The 21,492-nt window shown below is 38.6% G+C and overlaps 1 protein-coding gene across 16 annotated transcripts in view; it reads left to right on the forward strand.

Moving 5' to 3' along the window:
* The window catches only part of CASK (calcium/calmodulin dependent serine protein kinase), a 350,110-nt gene that overhangs the window by 261,013 nt on the left and 67,605 nt on the right, over nucleotides 1–21,492 (forward strand). For 8 of the 16 annotated variants that reach the window (XM_082717805.1, XM_082717813.1, XM_082717818.1 and 5 more), the window contains exons 10-12: nucleotides 6,221–6,320; nucleotides 9,679–9,696; nucleotides 18,166–18,287. In XM_082717805.1, coding sequence (XP_082573931.1) covers nucleotides 6,221–6,320; nucleotides 9,679–9,696; nucleotides 18,166–18,287 — 240 coding nt within the window. The remainder of the gene's footprint in view (nucleotides 1–6,220; nucleotides 6,321–9,678; nucleotides 9,697–18,165; nucleotides 18,288–21,492) is intronic. The other 8 variants (XM_082717814.1, XM_082717806.1, XM_082717810.1 and 5 more) reach the window with 1 other exon arrangement.

A 21,492-nucleotide genomic window follows, 5' to 3' on the forward strand; every position in this document is an offset into this window, starting at 1 on the left:
TGTCTAGGGAAGAGACTCAAAGAATCTGTTCCAGAAATCATCGCGTTACTTCATGAATTATTTCTACCTCTAGAAAGCAAATTTCCCTACAGTGAAGCATGTCGAAGAAATTTTGTAAAGGAAAAAAAAGAGTAGAAGCAATAGGGGTGCCTGGGTGGCTCAGTCGGTTAAGCATCCAACTCTTGATTTCAGCTCAGGTTGTGATCTCAGGGTTGTGAGATCAAGCTCCACACTGGGCATGGAACCTGCTTAAGATTCTCTCTCTCGGGGCACCTGGGTGGCTCAGAGGGTTAAAGCCTCTGGCTTCGGCTCGGGTCATGATCCCAGGGTCCTGGGATCGAGTCCCACATCGGGCTCTCTGCTCAGCAGGGGGCCTGCTTCCTCCTCTCTCTCTGCCTGCCTCTCTGCCTGCTTGTGATCTCTGTCTGTCAAATAAATAAATAAATAAATAAATAAATAAATAAATAAAAGATTCTCTCTCTCCCTCTGTCCCTTCCTAATCCCCCCCAAATCAAGTGCGTGCTCTCTCTCAAAAAAATAAATAAATAAATAAAATAGAAGCAGTATTCTGTATTTGGGTAAATGTATTGCATTCAGTTCAGGAAATGGTAAGTATAATCCATGTAATTTAGTTTAGAGGATAAAACCATTTATTCCTTACACTGCACATAGAGAAAGTGAGGGAGATTTCTGATAATTTTCTATAATTTTCCTTTATCGATTTTGCAAATTGCCAAAGTATAGCCTGTTGCTTCTCTGAATTACCAGTCAGCCCCTCAAATTCCTGAACTTTGTAGAACTAGAAAAACCTCAGGAATGCCATTATCCAATACTTTATAGAGATGTTCTGTACATGCAATAGCCACTAGCCATATGTGATGATCTTTAATGAATATCAAAGAAAATTTTACATTTGATTTCTCAGTTGCAGTAGCCATGTATCAAGTGTTCACTACCACATGGGGGCTAGTGGCCACTGTATGAAACAGTACAGGTATAGAACATTTCCGTCAGCACAGAAAGTTCTGTTGTCCAGCACCATGGAATCCTAGCACCTCCAAGAGTAATGCTTGCACCTAACCATCGCCTTTTGCGCGGTTAACCAGGAAGCTTTAATAGCTGCCTTTTGGCAGTCTTCCCCTTTCTATTAATTCCACAACAATGAACTTAGGGATTTGTCGGGGACCTTTGCACCCTAAGGAAAGCCAGCATTTATATACAGTCCTCTCCTGTAGCAAGGAGTGGTACAGACGGGGTAAGTAATTAGCACAGTGGTTGTGGGTTCTACCTACTCAGAGCAGCAAGTCTGCTACCCAGAAGGCACCAATGACTCTGAAAAGTGAAAACTGTTATTGTGGTATGAGCAGTTCCAGAAATAATAATTGAAGTGATTTTGATCTTTCTCTTGATTTTACAAAGCAATTCTATTAATTTCTGATTCTGAAATATAGAACGTATTACTTCCCCAGTTTGGCAGTCTAGCTTTTGAACATTATTATGTATATTAAAAGACCATCTTTATAAAATACTTCTAGGGGCGCCTGGGTGACTCAGTGGGTTAAAACCTCCTCTCTCTCTGCCTGCTTCTCTGCCTACTTGTGATCTCTGTCTGTCAAATAAATAAATAAAATCTTTAAAAATAAAAAAATATAAAATACTTCTACACAGACCCAAAAGGATTCCTAAGATACCTATTCTGTGTAGTTGCTCTTAAATGTAGTCATATCTGCTATACTTAACAAGTCTTATTGTTCAGCTTCTTCAGAGAAGATAGCACAGCCTCCTTTAGTCAGATATCCCGACTTAACGTTGTAAAATTCCCTGTTTTAAACCTGCATTTGAGGTCCATTTGAGTACCCTATGCACATAGACTGTGCTGACTAGACCGAATGACAACACTGCCTATGACTCTATGGGGAGATGCCAGGAGCTCTGACGTCATCAGTCATCTCACCTCATCATCATCAAGGACCCAGTTCTTACACGTAATCAACCCAAATTCTTTACCATTTCTACATTGAAATGGCTATCCAGCCTTCTGGTCATCTCTGTTCAGCCTCAACCTCTCCAAGTTCTATTTCACCCTTTTTAGGGCTTAGAGTTCAGTGTTCTGAACCCTAATAAAATGATCCTTTCTCAAATCCTTACGTGACATGAGTATTTGTATAACCCTGTGATGGGTTTTGCCCCCTCAGTATATTACAGTATGACTCTGTTTTATTTTGCCATTTGGATGCAAAGCCAATTATTCTTCATGTCATTTCAAAACTTGTATTTGGACTTTTTAAAATGTACCTCCCTGCTTTTGTGTCTATCAGGCTTCATGGTACTTGTTTCTGAGCTTAGGGCACCAAAAAGGGACTTGGCTATTGTCGTCAAGTCAGCAGTTCATCTGTATTCACTCTCCTGTTCATTTCTCTCTCTTTTTTTAAGATTTTATTTATTTGACAGAGAAGAGCACAAGCAGGGGGAGCAGCAGGCTCCCCACTGAGCAGGGAGCCCAATGTAGGGCTTAATCCCAGGACTCCAGGATCATGACCTGAGCCGAAGGCAGACATTTAACCAACTGAGCCATCTAGGCACCGCTCTCCTGTTCCTTTCTTGAAAACTGTGTTACCTCCTTAAGTGCATCGAGTAGTTTAACTTAGCAGAAGTCTGAGCTAACCGTTTTCTTGTTTTCCACTTCCTAAATGAGACACAGAATCATCTAACTGGGAGCATTCCCTTTGATATTTGACATATTAACAATAGTTAGGATTGAGTTGAGAATTATTACTTGTAGCTCTGTCTCTTTTTTAAAAAAAGATTTCCTTATTTGAGAGAGAGAGAGAGAGTGTGTGGGTGTGTAGGGGCAGAGGGAGAAGGAATATCTTTTTTTTTTTTTTTAATGGTTCAGTCAGCCAGCACAGATCTTAAGGGTCTAAACTTTGTTTTTTGTTGTTGTTTTAATGAAATTTTCTTTTTTCAGTGTTCCAAGATTCATTGTTTATGCACCACACCCAGTGCTCCATGCAATACATGTTAATATGTATTAAGGAGGGCATGTATCTCATGAAGCACCCGGAGAAGGAAAGTCTTAAGCAGACACTGTGCAAAGCACAGAGCCCAACATGGGGCTCGATCCCACGCCTGTGAGATCATGACCTGAACCAAAACCAAGAGTCAGACGCTTAACCAACTGCACCACACAGGCACCACAGTTCTCTTTTTGTTTGAATTCAGAATCTGCCTAATTTGCTTAGTGAAAAATTGTATCTTTAATGTCTGCTGTCTTCGCAGATTGTGAATAGTCTTCTTAATTCATGGTTGTTATATTTCAGAACTTACTAAAGTATACCATCTAAATTAAAGTAGGTAGAAAACTTCTTTGTGAAGGATTTGATGAACTGACAAGTTTGAAGAACTACCTGTTTTAAATCTATATTGATGTCGTTGTACCCAGTCTCTTTCATAGCAATAGTGTAGTACAAGAGGAGGCACACTATGGCCTGGGCACCGAATCTGGCCCATAGCCTACTTTTATATATAAAGATTTATTGGAACACAGCAGTGTGCATATTGTCTGTGGCTGCTTTCATGCTACGGTGGCAGAGTTGAATAGTTGCGACAGAGACCAGATTCCCTGCAAGCCTCAAATATTCATCTGGCCCTTTACAGAAAAAGATTTCTGACACCTGGTATAGTAAAAACCCTTGAACTGGGAGAGCAGTCAGAGGACCTCAATTCTGTTTATGCTTGATTTTATCTCTTAAGTTGGCAGCAACCTTAACAGGTTGCAAAGCCTCTCCAGACCTCAGTTTCCTCACACGTAAAATGAGTCTTTTAGAATGACTCATCCGCTAAGGTTATAATTCTATAAATCCATAATCTGTTTTGGAACCATTTTGCTGTTTTACATAATAGCTTTGCATTGACTATTCAAACTACATGCAGTCACTGAGTTTAGAGAACTAAATAAAGAAAACTGCTAACCATAAGACAGATAAATTAGGAACTTGCTACTATTGTCTTAAAAGAATTTACCTCTCTAAAGGCTCTTTTAAATAGTGCTTTCCTGGCATAAGTATTTCTAAATCTTTGAACACAGTAGTAGCTGGAACAGGCCCTGAAACATAAACTCAACATATTAAGAAACTCAGTTGAACTTCATTTGGAAAGAAAACTAAAGCATCTCTAAAATGTAGTTTCAGTGTGTGGGAAACTTTTGATATATAAAAATTCCATTCCCACCCAGCTTTTAGGGAACACATGTGTATGTGAAATGAAATAAGGTTCTACTATAGAAAGAAGAACTCAACATTCGGTGCTGTTTCTTTTTTCATCGTAGTAACTGACTATCATGTTCCACATAGGGACCTCTCATGCATTAACCCTAGACTTCGAGAAGTCTAAAAAGTTGGGGTACCTGGCTGGCTCAGTAGGAAGAACATGTGACTCTCAATCTTGCGGTTGTGAATTCAAGTCCCACGTTGGGTGTAGAGATGACTTAAAAAAAAAAAAAAAGGAAATCTAAAAAGTTGCCTGGAATAGTATCACCAAGATCATGTCTCTCTTTTTTTTTTCCCTTCCCTTTCTGCGTTCAATTCATTTCCATGTATATTTGTAGAAAGAAAGCCTAACATGCCCCCCCAAAATGAACCTTGTGGAAACATGCTTCTATTAATGTTTTCATATATTTAATAAATGCCTACACACATAAAAAATTTATCTTTTTCCCCCTCTCTCCCTCTCTGAAAAAAGGGGGGGCGTACCATCTGGGTGGCTCAATTAGTTAAGTCTCCATCTCTCGATTTCGGCTCAGGTCATGATCTCAGGGTTGTGAGACTGAGCCCATGTTAGGTTCCATACTGGTGAGGGAGGCTGCTTAAGATTTTCTCTGCCCCATCCCTCTCTTAAAAGAAAAAAAAAGATTTTTTTCTTTCTTTGCAGAAAAATCCATGTGTCCAGTATTTAAAATTTATTTTTTTTTAAGATTTTATTTATTTATTTGACAGAGAGAGATCACAAGTAGGCAGAGAGGCAGGCAGAGAGAGAAAGGAGGAAGCAGGCTCCCTGCCGAACAGAGAGCCCAATGCGAGGCTCGATCCTAGGACCCTGGGATCATGACCTGAGCCGAAGGCAGAGGCTTTAAGCCACTGAACCACCCAGGTGCCCCTCAGTATTTAAAATTTAGACTTAGACTACTTAAGTTATTTGATACTTTAACTACCTAAATGAGCAATTCTACTTGGACCAGCAAAAGGCTGTGCTCATGTTCTAGTGATATATCGGTAAGCCTAGTGGTGGTTTACACTTCCAAAATGATTTACGGTTTGCAAAGCACTTTCGTATACAGTATGATTTTTGACAGCCCTGTACAGTAAGTTATGTCAGTTTTAATATTTTCACATTACAACTGAGAAAGACTTCAAGAGGTTAAATAATCAACTCAAGTAGTATCAGGCAGCTGGAAAATGGCAGAGCCGTGGAACATACCCAGATTTTGACCCACGCCTAACAGACTTGCAGAACTGAACATTTTCACAAAATAACTTTTAGTGCTGTTCTTGTTACTGTCACGGTTCCTGACATTCTTCCATCTAGCAGTCTGAAGGGGTGTCGTGCACTCAATAGTACAGTAATTCTCAACGAGGAGTCGGGGGAAGCTGTGTATGCTGTTTTAAGAGGCGCCTGTACTTGGTTCCACTATGCGGCCTGATGGAGAATTATTGTCCTAGAGTACCACGTAGTCCCTATTAACAAAGAGGGAGGGGCAAAAGATGTTAAAAAAGAGAACGGACTCATTCCTACTTCCCAGAGATAATGCTGCTAGCATTTTTATATATGTTCAGTCTTTTATATCTGTATTAATCTTTGTTTTTCAAAAATGAGATCATACCATAGATTGTTTTGAAACCTTTTTTATGTAATTCACAAGCATCTTTCTGTTTTATTAAACATCCTTCAACATCCTTTCATAGTGACTGCAGAATATTCCATTTTGTGGTACATGCTAAGTTCAAGATGTAAAAGGTTTCACATACTTCCCCAGCCCCACCGGTGTTCTCCTCATGTATGCATATGTGATTAATTTGAAGGAATCCAAAATCATTTAAAAGTTACCCCTCTTCTAGCTGTCATCTCCTATAGGTTTGACTCTCTGAATACTCCTTTAGTTTGTTATTGAACCTTTTTGTATTTACATATTTGTTTTAATTTTTCTTCCATCTTTTTGTTTTAGGGTGCAGTACTAGCAGCTGTGTCAAGTCACAAATTCAACTCCTTCTACGGGGATCCTCCTGAAGAGTTGCCAGATTTTTCTGAAGACCCTACCTCCTCAGGTAACTGGACCGTTCATTCATTCACCAGTGTGAATCATTTGGTGTCTCATCCTTTCTCTGCAATTGTGAATAAACTTTTCCTATGAATCTAGTTAGATCCCCCCAAGGAATTCTAAGGAAGTTTGTCATCAACCAAATCCCATCCACGTGTGTCTAGTTCCTTTTAATTTTACTACTGAAGTTGCTTTCCCCTGCTGCTCCAAAACATTTTGCTTTTTTCTTTTTACCTCAGAAATACTTTACCCCCTTTCTCCACTCCAGACCCAACATAGTACTGCATCCAATCCAATATGGTGGTCATTCGTTTTGGATCTTTCTGATTGACTTATACCCTAACAAAAAACTTCTGTTGTATGATTTTCCCCATGTCAGCCATAGCAGATCAGACTTTGAGACAACCCTTTTAGTTTTCTCTTTCGATATAAACTATCTTGTGACTTCTCTCTCAAAACAATTTACAAGTTCTTCACTTTTTGTAAAGTCTGTAACACATGTATACAAGCATTCGGGGGAGAAGAACATAGAAGAGTTACCTATTTGGATGAAATGTATATAGGTACTCCTGGGGGGGAAAAAAAACCACCAGTGTTCACAAAATTATTTTATAAAACACTCAGATTTCCATTTTATTAGTGAGGTATTCTCAAGGACCATTTGTTAAAAATCCACAGTATCCATTTACATGTTTATGTAAATGCATGTATATGTCTGTTACACTCTTTAAATTTCATTGATGTACATACATATTTACATCTGAATCGTATGTCCTCTGACCTCAGCTTTCCTTCCTTCTCACATTAGAGTCACTCAGTATTTGCCATGTGGTTGACTTTGGGCTGCTGGTTTAATTTTTGTAGTTTTGGGGCTGCCAATTCAGTATTCATGTATTACCATTGGGACTCAAGGCCCAGGGCCCTTCCTAAAGCATGAGGTTTGTCGTTCACTATTAGCAGTCTAGGAAGAATGGATGTGCTAATGCTTCTCTCCTCTTGGAACCATGAGCATTTATCAGTGTTTATGCTTCTTTCTTCTCTCTGTTTATACACGTATGTGCTTATTACACCTTGTGGAAAAGAACAGGATCAGGTTTCCCATTCCTGTAGCTATGTAGTTCCTCATTTTGACCTTTACCAATTGGGATGTGAATCTTCCTCTTTTGAGTAAAGGTGATTTCCAAAAATGATCAGAAATGGGAATCTTAGAAAAAAGACTCTCTGAAGAGAAGGTCTTGCTGGTTTCCTCTTGTGCTGACTTTGTGATTATCCAGAGCCCTTACCACATGAAAGGCAAAGCTGTAGTTGTGTTTCTAGATGTGTTCTCCCATGCTCCCTGCTGTTCCATGTCTGTCTTTTCCTCTGCCAGTCCATTTTGTTCCCTCCCGCTGTAGCATTTGGGTTGGTGTTAGCTCAAACCTCTCTTCTCTTCTCACACTCAGTTTACAGTAGACCCATCTGGAGGGAGTGGATCCAGTAATGGTTTTATATCATACTGTGACTACATGATACAGTCACAAATTTGGAATAGATTGAAAGATTGTAGGTCAAGATCAAATACTGTTTTCATCTTTGGAATCGGGACTAGAGAGCCATGTGGTCTTTGCAATAGCTTCACAGACCTAATCTTTAGTGTTAAACCCTTAATATGTACCTATGCCTAGCAAAAGTTTAACGAGCTCTTAAGTGTCCCCTTCTGTTAAAGAATTGGATTTTTCTATCAGGAAAGAGAATTGTCTATAGTTACAGACATGCTTATTTTCTGTTAAATACGTTTTTATTGCCCAGGGGTTTTTTTTGTTTTGCTTTCCAGTTCAATTTGTAAATGATACAGTTGAAATAGTTTCTGATTGCAGCATTTGCTTTATAAACAAAAAAGAAATTTCCCACAGTCTTGCGGGTAGCCTGCAAGCTCTCGAATTAGTTGTTCACAATTTCACATTCCCTCTTGCTTCCCTTTCCTTCAGTCACACCTTCTTTTTCCAAAATTTCGGGATCTTAATGATCTTGTAAGCAGTCTATATCTTCACTTGACATGCGAATGGCTGCCTCTAAAATATTTTTAAATAGCAGGCTGCTCTGAATAAAAGACAAAGGAATCATTATGCAGCGTATGCGTTTGATCACCTCCCCTAAATGAAAAGGAAATTTTTTATGAAGTCAAAGACAAAGGAACATTTTGAAGAATACTCTAATACTTTCATAACTTTCTCTCATCTATCAAGAATTATTCATATGTTCCTAAGATTAATTTTTAATACTAAGTCATTTAAAGGGAGATATTGTACTACTTTATCAGCATCATTTATGAAATAGCTCTCTACCAGCAAACTTCCTTTTCTGCAACCAGCAGTGATAGTTGTATGCTTGGTTGCAGAAAGCCTATTATATATCTTGTCTGGACTCACGTAAGAGCTTTACACTCCCATAAATTAACACACGTATTTTCATTTTTCATTTCATTTTTTAAATGTTTTCATTTTCAAGCCTAAATTCTTGTCAATGTCATTCTAATCCTTAAATTTCTCATCATTTATTTTAAGTTCCAACATTAACTGTTCCACTCTTTTCTGTTTAAATCTGCATGGGTTTGTTTTACGGTACAAAACACAAAGCACCTTTTAACTTCACCTGAAAGTTCTCATGGCAAAAAGAGAAAAATGATCAGCAAGGCTGTGTTTGTTGGGTAGGGGTGAGGGTTCCAGGAAGGAGGGGTTAGAGAGAGAACCATGTAAGGTTACCAACTGCTATTTCTTGAGAAGGACAGTCTGTTTTTCATCTTTGGATAATGCCTGTTCTATTCTTCCTGTGAAATAATGATAAGTAGGTCATTTTTTTTGAATGACTTTGCTTGACAATTAAAATCCTATTTTGGTTCCCCCCCCAAATTTTATTTAATAGCACAATAGAAAAATGAATTTAAAATGAATACATTTCCTGATCTGTCATCTAAAGAGTCTAACATATTTAGATATGCTGTATACATTGTAAAACAATTTTTATGTAAGAGATTATTTTTTTCTATTTTATCAAAATTAGTCCGTTATACATTCACTAGAATTTGTTGAGTTTAATCATATGATATACAGTGTATCCTTCCTTTGTTACTTAACAATCCAAAGTAGAAATGTTCTTTTCTCATATTTCAAATCAAAGAAGTCAGAATCCCAACCCAGTGTTTTAATGACTGAAATCCTTAACAGTCCCAGGGAATGTGCTCGTGGAACACAAGGACTCACTTTGGGCTCAGCTGGGGGACCGTGCTTCTCTTATGGCTCATCTACTGGGCCCAACTACAGCTTGATAACCTGCTTGCTCTAAAACCATACTGTTTGTTGTTTGTCCATATGCTGCCTTCCTCGTAGGACTCCTAGCAGCAGAAAGTAGGTATCCCTTTGTTTTCCTCTAAGCTTTATCTTTTATGCAAAAGTGTTTGGCTTTGCATGGTTCATAAGCAGCTTGATTTTCTCTTTGGCTGTTTGTTTAGATGTTTGATTATGAATTTTAACACTGCCTGACCATAAAATCAAAACATGGCTGTACTGATTTCCTGAAGCACTGTCATACAAATAATACTAACCTCTCTCACTTTCATAAGAGGAAGATAGGCCGTGTTAAAATTTTAATTGCATTTAATATTATCTCACATATGAATTTCAAGCACAAGTACATTAATTTGGGAGAAAGGGTAACATTTTATTTTATGGTTTGCTTTCAAGAAAAGTTTCAGGGTAAGTGAATTTTCTTTTGATGATTACATAATCTATAAGCAGCTTTTTTTACTCTCTATAACTGACTGAATTTTTAGTTAATTAATATGGCGCTGTGGAATAAAGCCCTGAATTCATGTGTCTCAGCAACTTTTTCCATCAGAAAGATCATTTATAAGGACTAATATAATGGCTAAATTTGAATTACAAAAGGACACAATTTGATTATGTGACAACATTAAAGTAAAAAGTATGTAAAAGAATTAGACACACAAATGGTACAAGTAAAACTAAGGCAATCTGAATAAGATGGCTGGATTGTATCAATGTCAGTATTCTGGGTATGGTATTATACTATAGTTCTGTTAAATTCTTCCAATGGGGAAATGGAGCAAAGTATACATTTCTTGCAATTGCATATGAATCTACAATTATTTCAAAAATTTCAATTAAGACGATAGGATAAAACTTTATCTCTACATTTTGCTTACTGGGGGTAAGTATATAGGAAACAATGATAAATTAGAAAATCTGAATGCTAATAATTGAATACATTGTCACATCCTCTTACATTTGTTACTTGTAGCTCCAATTGCAGCTGATTTAATATAAAAATCTCACAGTAGGGGCGCTTGGGTGGCTCAGTCATTAAGCGTCTGCCTTCAGCTCAGGTCATGATCCCAGGGTCCTGGGATTGAGTCCCACATCAGGCTCCCTGCTCAGTAGGGCGTCTGCTTCTCCCTCTCCCACTCCCCCTGCTTGTGCTCCCTCTTTTCCTGTCTTTTTCTGTCAAATAAATAAAATCTTTTTATATATATATATATATATAATTTTTTATTTTTTATAAACATATATTTTTATCCCCAGGGATACAGGTCTGTGAATCACCAGGTTTACACACTTCAAAGCACTCACCAAAGCACATACCCTCCCCAATGTCCATAATCCCACCCCCTTCTCCCAAACCCCCTCCCCCCAGCAACCCTCAGTTTGTTTTGTGAGATTAAGAGTCACTTATGGTTTGTCTTTTTTTTTTAATCTCACAGTACATTAATTGTCTATTGCTTTGTGTTGAATCATTTCAAAGCAGGATTTATCCTCTCAAAGTTTCTGTGGGTCAGGAATCTGGGCATAGTTTAGCTGTGTGCCTCTGGCTTGGGATCTCCCATGAGACTACAGTCAAAGAGTCATCCAGGGCTGCGATCTCATCAGAAGGCCCAGCTGTGGGTGATAGGTAGAGGAAACCTCTTCCAGACTCACTGTCATGGTTGTTGACAGGCTTCAGTTCCTTACTGGCTATTGAGCCTCTCCAGAGGGCTACTCACAACACAGAAGTTTGTTTCCCCCAGAATGAATGATCAAAGAGGAAGGGCAAAAGTAAGAGTGCCCAAGACAAAAGCCACAGTCTTTATAACCTTATCTCGGAAGTGACATCCTATCATTTCTGCCCTATTCTCTTCATTGCAAGTGAGTTTATAAGTCCAACCCACACTCCAGGGAAGGGATTTGATTATACAAGGGTGTAAATACCAGGAGGCAGGGATCTTGGGGGCCATCTTAGAGGCTGCGCACCACATACAAGTTAATGACTATTAGAATGTGAATACTTCTTTCTACCTACTTTTGTTTCTCTAGATTTGTCATGCCTCTCCTGTTTTGTTAACTAGACCTATCATGGCATTTGGAAATGAAAGCATCTTGGAGGTATCAAGTAGTGCTTTTCCTTAGTTGTAAAGTTTTCTTTGAATGGGCACTTAACCAGATTTTTTATTTGAAGTACTTTGACAAATCTGTGCCCAGTGCTGCTGCTATTTGAAAGCAGACCATTTTAACAAGCATAATGACATTAGAATTATAGCATCTGTACTCTTATAGAATCCATTTGCAGAGTTTACTTCTTTTAATTCTAAATTTTGAGATATCTGCATGATACACATAAAGAATCTAAAGGAATTATCACCATGTGTAAGTTTTCATAGCTTGAATTGGATATAGTAGAATGCTTAAGTCTAAAATACAATGTCCATTACAGGTTTCACTATTGCTTATAACTTGATCATTAACCAGAATTTGCTTTGTATGGTGGAAATAAAAGCTGTTGTCCAGAGGGGGAAAGGGAAGCATTTGACTGCAAAGGGACAAAAGGGAACTTTTTTTGGAGAGATGGAAATGTACACTTAAGTTGGTGAATTTTAACTTAATAAATTAGATTTCAGCAAGCAGATTTTTTTAAACACTGTTGTGGGTGGGGCTTTGACTGAGTGGGTGATAGGAATGTGTGTGTAGTAGATTCAGTGTTGTATAATTGGGATTGCTAATACAAGAGGAAGGAGGCTATTAGCTCTTCAGAAAAAGCTAGACTGGATTCAGATGCTGAATTTCCTCCATGCCATTGGGTTTTATATCTATACATAATTTTTAAATATACACATACAAATTTTTGTTACTTAAATAACTGCATATGTGTGTATGCAATTATAAGATGTATGTAGTATATACATTTATCAAAATTCATAGAATGGTACACTTAAAATTTATATATTTCACTCTGTGTATATTTTACCTGAGACAGAAAAAGGAGTATTAAAATCTATGCTGAAGTGTTTAGGGGTACAGTCTAGTAATGTTGACCCCTCTGCTGCTCATTTTGAAACAAATGAAAAATAACATGAATTGATGTTCACAGTTAAAGTGTATGATTATCAACCTAATTTTTAGATGCAAACTTGATCACCAAATGAATTGTGCAGAAATTAAAATAAAATACTATCCCGAAGGCAGGGCTTGGTTACTGTCTAATAAATTTATCATTTGAAAGTTTGGACCAAGGCCCACAAAAATAAACCTTATGTGGGAAATAAAATTGAGATTAAAGAGAAGCTAGAAATTGGATATCCTCTCATTACCCGATGCAAATTATTCCGATGTGTTGCTGAGGGTGAAACATGGTTTCCGGAGGAGCCAGTCTGTAGTAGAGGGACTCAGGGTTATAGACTTGACTTTGGGGGACTCGCTCTTCTGCTCACAGCTGTGGCCCCAAAATCAGATGACCCTAGGGAGCCTCCAGTTTTGCAAGTATAAAAACACTTGCCTACAGGACAGGTTATTGTGGAATGACATAAGGTCATGAGTATAAAAGCACTTTGGAAGTTATAAACTGTTCTGCAGATTTAAGTATCAAAATAATTGTATTACAACTTTAAGGAAATGGGTCTGTAAAGGAAGCTGTTTTCTGTGGTTACGTGTTACGTTATGAATTCTTCAGCATTTACTCAGAAAAAGTCGTCTTAATCAAACACATATTGTTGTGTCTTTTTGTACAAAGCCCCCTAACAAAGTGCAGCCTGGAGTACAAACATGAATAAAATACCCACAGTCCCACCCTTAAACAGATCACCCTCCGAGGTGAACTCGTGTGCTATTTATTGATTTTTTTTTTTTTTAGGGCAGTTACAACTTGATTCAAAGGCTTTATAGAAAAAAAAAATCCTTTTCAGTTTTTGAGAAAAGTGAAGAGTTCTTTCAGATAGGACAGTATTAATCCACAAAGTAAATACTAATAGCAGTTAAGAGCCTGCATGTGTGCTGTACTGTGTTAGGTCGTGTTACCTTTGTTATTACTACTGTCTCAGTGTTTAAAACAAACAGCAATGGTTTTCCATTGCCCCAGAAGTGTCTTTATGTACACCTACATTTGATTATGAATGGAAAAATTATGGGACATTTTGATGGGTTTGGTACTGATCTGCAGGTATCAATGATACATATGTATCAGACAAAGAATGTTTTTCTGTGCTTCTGCTGCTCATACCCAAAGAAAGAAAGAAAACAGAACAGAAGGTGTTAAAATGATCAAAGGCAAAGAAAGATTTTGAGGTTAGACCAAAACTATATGTTTATTCAATGTAGAAGATAAAGGGAAAAATGGAAGAAAAGCTGTAATTTTCCTACCTAATTTCAGAAACTTAAAATTTGGGACATTTTTCAGAAACTGAAAAAGGTAGCTCGAGTATAGGTATGGAAAGGCTTCCTCTCGTGATTGAAAACCCACAAGGTTAACCACATTTCAGCAGAAGATAAGACTATAAATCAGTTCAGAAATGGTGACAAGATCCAAGGAGGATAAATTGACCCATTGAGCTGATGGGTCTTGCCTCCTGGAGACCTTGGCTAACAGATGCCTTGTGCTTTCCAGCAAACCATTCACTAGGTCCGTCCAAGCAGATGAGACCCCGGGTGGAGGTGTCGAATTCCTGCTCAACCACCTCCTCTCTAAGCTTGTGCCAGCTCCTCACAAGGCAGCCTATTTCTGTGATAGTTTGTTTTTTTCCCCTTGTATATCATTTACTTCAGGGTATAGGATCCCTGAGCGCCCCTTCCTCAAGGCCAGGGATCATCCCTGTTTTCTCAGAAGCCCCTGCCAGGCACCTGGCAAAAAGCAGGAATGTTCAATAAAGATTTCAGTGACTGTCTGACCCGACAAGGATCAGGTTCTTGTCTAACCTCCATACCCATGCATAAACCACAGGCAGCTTCTTGTCGCTGTTTCTCCTGCATGTTTCCATGCAGTAAGTCAGGCAGAGCATAGACTTCAGAGCCAGACACGCTGGGGCTGAGTCTCGGTTCTACCATTTCTAGCTGTGACCTTCCTTGACTTCTCTGAACCTCAGTTCCCTGGCTAGGAAGGTCAGGTAACATATCTACCTTACTGCGTTGTCCTGAGGATGTGCCTGGCGTGTAATAAACAGTTGAGAACTGGGAGCCCCTGTTATGATGATGATGATGTTTCCTTAGAACTTAATTCAGGGCATGCTTTGTGGATGTTTTAAAATGAATCAAATATAGACATGCCTTAAGGACATCACAGCACAGAAGAGTGACCTAGCATACCTGTAGGGTCACCCATGGAGTATGCACGCTGGTGGGACAGGAATTGCGTGGAGCTCTGGGGTTCACAGATGAGCAAGTGGTACAGCCAGAACTGCTTCCAGGTGGTTAGACTTGCCATCTCGGTATCCACTAGATACAAGGTGGTTTTATTTTCATCTTATAGTATTAATAAACTGCGACTAGATGATGTATCCAGGTAAGCGATACTGGTAGAGACCGTAAAAACTACGTAAGATTCCATTAAGGTAATGGAGTGAAAATGATAATTGGGTTTCTGTAGTATCTGTTGAATTTCTTTAATGTACAAAAGACATTTCATTGGTATTTCTGTCATTGCAGTTTTGTCAAGTCCAAAAGTTTAGAACTGGCTTTAGTGACCCTATAAACCTGGTATCATTTAACCCTGCTATTGATATGCTGGGGCCAGTGTTCCGTGGGACAATTGGAACTAATTTTTTCACATCATCCCTTGTTTTACAAGGCTTTCAGTAAGGGATGATGAGAGAGCTGGCTTTGAACTAATTTACGGAGGGTTGTTTTGTTTTGTTTTGTTTTCCCTGCTCAAAACAAAGTGAAACTCACAAGAAGAACAGGTAGAAGGAAGTGGATTTGGTTAATACATTTTCAGGAACAGAAAGAGAAATGAGGACTGATTTGTCCTTTGTACCTTTGTTTATCCTACTTGATATCCACTTAATGTTTTCAGTGAAAGAATATCAAGAGCCTGGTAGACATAATTACTCAAAATTTAAAGTACCCACAGTCCCTTCAATAGGTAAATGGTAAGACTTTGGTACTACTCAACAATAAAAAGGATTAAGCCATTGATACAACAACCTGGATGTATCTCCAGAGGTCATCTTGGGTCAAAAAAGCCAATCACAAAAGATCACATACTGTATGGTTTCATTTATATAGCATCCTCGAAATGACAAAATTATAGAAATGGAGAACAGATTAGTAGTTGCCGAGGGTTAAGAGAGGATAGGATAGGATAGGATAGGAGGAAATGAGGATGGCTATAGAAGGGCCAAGTGAAAGATCCCTCATTTGGATGGAAATAATTCTGTAGCTTGCCTCTGCCAATGTCAGTACCCCAGTTGTGATGTCGTGTGAGTTTTACAAGATGTTACCATGGAGGGGAACTGGGTAAACATTCCATGAGATCTCTCTGTATTATTTCTTACAACTGCATGTGAATCCGCAATTATCTCAGAAAGTCAAATTTGTTTTAAAAAAAAAAATTAGCCACAGTAACTTCCACGTGGATAACCACTTGATCTGTGGCTTACACCCTGAATCATTCGCATAATAAAAGCATACTGCAAAAAGCAGTTGCTTATATAGCAACTTTTTTTCTACTGTAAAAAACTTGGAACATATGGACAAGAACAGAATGAACTATAAATAGGAAAGTAAAAAATCCCTGCTGTTATGCTTTTGGTGTATTTCATTCTGTTTTTTCCTGAGTTTGTGTATTTTTTTTTCAGTCATAACTGGGAATGTACAATTTATGAGGTTTAGCATTCTTCTTTCTTGAATTTTATATCATACGGATTTCTCTAGGTCTTCAAAATTTTTCAAAAGTAATTTCCATTTGGTTATATATTCCATTATATGGTTGTTCTGTATTTAATCATTCTCTAAGTATTTGATATTTTCTCCCATTTTATATGATAAATATCCTCATACGTAAATCTTGGTTGTGTTTCCTATTTTTTCCTTAAGGTAGGTTTTTGTAAATGAAATTACTGAATCAAAGTACATGTGCATTTTTAAGGCTCTTTTTCATACATGTTACCAGATTGCATTCTGGGAAAGTGATACTAATTTACATTCTCACCAATAAGTGCATGTGATTGGATGAGGTCCAAGACCAGAAGCAATTAGAAACAGCATAGAGTTCCAGAGCAGAAAGATCCAAGATTTTTCCTTATCTAAAGCCAAACTTCTGAACCCTCAGCACTGTTGACATTCTGGGCTGCATAATTCTTTCTTGTGAAAGGCTGTTGTGAGGCTTGTAGAATGTCTAATAGAATCCCAGGCCTTATGCACTAAACAGACAGTAGCACAAACCATCCTCCACAACCACCACAGTTTTGATAACAGAAATATCTGCAGACTGTCAGATGTCCCCCGTGGGGGGCAAAATCACCACTGGTTGAAAACTGTTGATCCAAGACTTACACATGCAATGAGGCATTTACTGTTAGAATTTCTCACACACTAATGTTCCAATGCCTAGCCTCTTAGGGTTCTTTCTCTGGAGTATGTATGTGCATGTTGTCTACAGAGTCAAATAAGCTTAGCATTTCTTTAAGGCTGTGTAAGTGACTTTGTTGCTCCCCAGTATGTATTTTTCCCTACTAATACCTCTCTGGATTCCTGGTTGTAAGAAGAAATTTAAAGAACGTGATCCCACTACCATTTCTTAGCCCTGCAAGAATGAGTGGCCCTAATATTTAATATGGTATTTGGAAGTGTCAGTCAGTATGCTCAGCCTTTGTCTTTGTCTTTTGAGTGAAAAGGGCCCAACAGATTGAGAACAACTTGATTACCTTGACTTCATAAAGGAAGGAGAAAGAATGCTAACTTAAGTTTGAGCCTTAAAAATCCTAAGAAGCTGGGGCACCTAGGTGGTTCATTCAGTTAAGCGTCTGACTTGATCTCAGCTTGGGTCTTAATCTCGGGGTCTTGAGTTCAAGCCCCACATTGGGCTCCACACTAGGCATGGAGCCTACTTTAAGGGGGAAAAAAATCCTAAGAAGCTTATTTTACCCCGCAGGAGGACCCATCCTTCAAAGGTTTTTCCCTCAGAGCTACAGGTGGCTTTACCTTCAGTTCTTGATAGGGTATACTGGTACAGAAGGCTCACCTGTGTGATTTCTGTAATATTTCAAAAACATTGTGGGGTAAAAGAAATGACACACTCTTCCCAATGTATAACTTGCTGCACCCAGATCTTTCAGTAGCTCAATTATAGTTGACACATTTCATTAATTCAAGTAAGACCAGCTTCAGTATACTTCCAAAAATGGGAAGCACACAAATACATTGTCACAGACAGAAACTCTCTGAAACTACTCTATCCTTAAGCAATATGAAGTTCATTTAAGTCTATCCAGTGAAGTCATGAACCTTTGAAGTTATGTTTGTTGGTCCATTGTGCTGAAATGTAAGATTGAGGTTACAAAGGTTAGTTTGACATTGACTTTCTGTTCTGGCTCTTTCTTTTCTGTTTGTTCCCCTTAGGAGCAGTCTCACAGGTGCTGGACAGCCTGGAAGAAATTCACGCACTTACAGACTGCAGTGAAAAGGACTTAGATTTTCTACACAGTGTTTTCCAGGATCAGCATCTCCACACACTACTAGATGTAAGTCTGTCTGGGTTTTTTTTAACCTATTTATTTTTACTGAATTGAATATTTAGTGTGCCTTTTTAAAGTTACATGAATTTCTAGACGTCCACCATAACAGCCCATTTTCAGTCTTAAGTCTGTGAGAAATGTGGAAAATCATCCCCTTTAGATTCATAACTAAAATAAAATATATAGTACAAAAGCAATATAGCCTAGCAAGTCACTGTAAAAAGAATTATATGTGTGTATATGTATATATATGTGTTTCTCTTAGAAGAATCCCTCTACTCTAGAACACTCCTGAACAGATACAAAGATGCACGGATGTGAACATTAGACTGGGGTAAGAGTGAACAGAGGACAGCAGGGAAATAAACCATGGCCTGTGCACCCGTAATAAGGAATATTGGGCAGCAGGTGAAAAGAATGAGATGGGGGGGTGCCTGGGTGGCTCAGTCGGTTAAGCATCTGCTTTTGGCCCAGGTCGTGATCCCAGGGAAATGAGAAAGGTTGGTAAAAGGGGACAAGCTTCCACTTATATGATGAGTAAGGTCTGACACTCTAATATATAACTTGGTGACTGACTATAGTCGATAATGCTATAGGATATGATGAAATCTGCTAAGAGAGTAGGATTTAAATGTTCTCACAGGGCGCATGACTGGCTCAGTCGGTTGGACATCCGACTCTTGATTTTGGCTCAGGTTATGATCTCAAGGTCATGAGATCAAGCCCCTTGTAGGACTCTGCACTGGGTTTGGAGTTTCCTTAAGATTGTCTCTCCCTCCCTCTCTCTCTCTCTGCCCTTCCCCACCTACTAACTACGTGCACGATCTCCTTTTAAAAAAAGGAACTTAGGTGTTCCTACCCCCCACCCCCCCCAAAAAAAGGTTAAATATATGAGGTGAAGAATGTGTTAATTAAGTTGATTGTGGAATCCTTTCACAGTGTACACATTTATCAAATCCTCACATTGTACAATTTACATATATTACAATTATGTATGTCAGTTGTCCTTCAATAAAGTTAAATGCACTCAGCAGGATAAGGAAATGCGCCTTCTCTTTAGTGTAATTAAGTAATCTGAGGGTATTTTCAGATAAGTTTAATTTTGAGTAACTGTTATTTTCCTCAGGTACCAGAAAGCCTTTGAAATGCATTCCATTTGGTGGAGAGCTCTTAACATTTCTTCCTCTTCGTAATTCATTGGCTTCATTATCATTGACTATCCTTGCTTCACAGGATGCAGAGGGTTTTTGCAAATGTGAATTTCCCACACAAGTCCTGCCCTTTAGTGGAACTAGCAAGTGAGCTCTTCGAAGGAAGCTGTAGCGGAACATGGAGATTTGATTTATTTCAGTGGTTAGGGCATTGCTAAGATCTACTGACCTTTTAGATCAAGGACCTTTTGCCTTTGAAAGGCTCAGAGAAATCCAAACTAGTTTTCAAGGTTATGTTTTTCTGACTAATGGAACAAGGTATATGAGTCTACCCAGCTTGAGACTGCAGGGGAAATGGAAGAATATTGCTAGCTTCTACAAGGAGGGCCAGAGAACTCAGACACAGACTGGACTTTGGAACTGAGCCAGGCCACGCTTATTGCCCAGTGCTAAGCCCTTCAGACCTCACTGAAAACATGTGCTTTGAATAACTGCAGTGTTCTCGGGTCGACATTGTCACAACTTCAGAAGAGACTCCTAGGCGTTAGGAAAAACATGCTTAAAGTTCATTTGGATTTCGAATTATAAACTTAAGAATGTGTCTACAGTGTCAGGATCTGCCCTCTCAGTGCATCTCAGTTGGGAAAGGAGTGCGTGGACTGAGAAGGCGCTGTACCCAAGAAAAAGATGCCATGTCTGCAGAATTTTGCAGACAAATGCTACATGTGAACCCCCACCCCCTGAAATGACTTGACCGTAAGGCCGTCCCTGGGCAGTGCTGGGTTCTGAAGATCCAAACTGACCCATCCTTCAATGAAAAGCTATCATCGTGAATGATCTAAGCCATCATTGGAATGTGCTCTCATGATCTAGAACCCATGAATATAATTCATTAAGCTCTTATCTCAGAACTAACAGACTACATTTCACTAGTACAATCAGTGAGGTATTCAAGTAGCTGCCATATAGAGAAATGTGATGATTAAAACAATTTTTTCATACTTGAAGTGCTTAACTAAGAAGGCGCGTAGTATGACCAACTCTTGAGAAAAAGCTTTTCAAACTTTGACCACTCATTTCTCTTCCTTCTAATGTTCCATAGCCCGTGCTTGGATTGGAATCATTTTGTTTTACAAAATCAACACTGGTTCCTTTTGGGGTTTTTTGGGTTTTGTTTTTAAATATTTTATTTATTTATTTATTTGACAGAGAGAGACAGCAAGAGAGGGAACATAGCAGGGGGAGTGGGAGAGGGAGAAACTGGCTTCCCACTTAGCAGGGAGCCCAATGCGGGGCTCGATCCCAGGACCCTAGGACCATGACCTGAGTGGAAGGCAGATGCTTAACAACTGAGCCACCCAGGCTCCCCAACACTGGTTCCTTTTTGAAGGATTCCAAGTAGTGACACCTAGTAGCATAGTTTTGTGGACCATGGATTGATTGTCACTTAATCCCACGGAGCCATTTTGTGAAATGTTTTTATTACATTTAAATAATTCCTGTTCTTTCAGCAACACTCTAAACAACTAAGTTTGATGTCCTCAGTTTTAAGCTGTCAAAAAGAAACAGGATTAAGTTCCTACAGGAGACTACAGATCATCTAGTACTTTATTTTTACTAGTCATGCCTTCAAAATAATAAGCTTGAAAATGTGAAGAAATATTATTAAAATTTGAAGGAAACAAAACATCTGTTGTGTTGAGAGAATTTACATTAAAACACAAGGAGAAATATTGTGGTTGTACTGAGAGGGGAAATGCTTTCTGATCTGAATTCTAGTAAAACACACCTGGTTTAATCTGTAGTGAGAGATTAGGAAAAAAAGGAAACCAATCCAGAAATTTCTAAATGTTTGCTCCCCAGCCAGTTGTACCTGGCATATATATGCCGCTCCTCATTTTGGGGAGAGAGATAAAGAGGCTTAATGAAGAACTGTGTTTGGCCCAGCTTGGTCCATATGTCTGCTTTCACAAGTTATAAGCCCTGTGCAGAGATGGTCTATGCATAAAATACACAGATCAGTTTTACTAGGAAAAGGTAGTTTGGCCTGTGTATGAGTT

The sequence above is a fragment of the Mustela nivalis genome (assembly GCF_964662115.1).
Source record: "Mustela nivalis genome assembly, chromosome: X".
Classification (NCBI taxonomy): Eukaryota; Metazoa; Chordata; class Mammalia; order Carnivora; family Mustelidae; genus Mustela; species Mustela nivalis.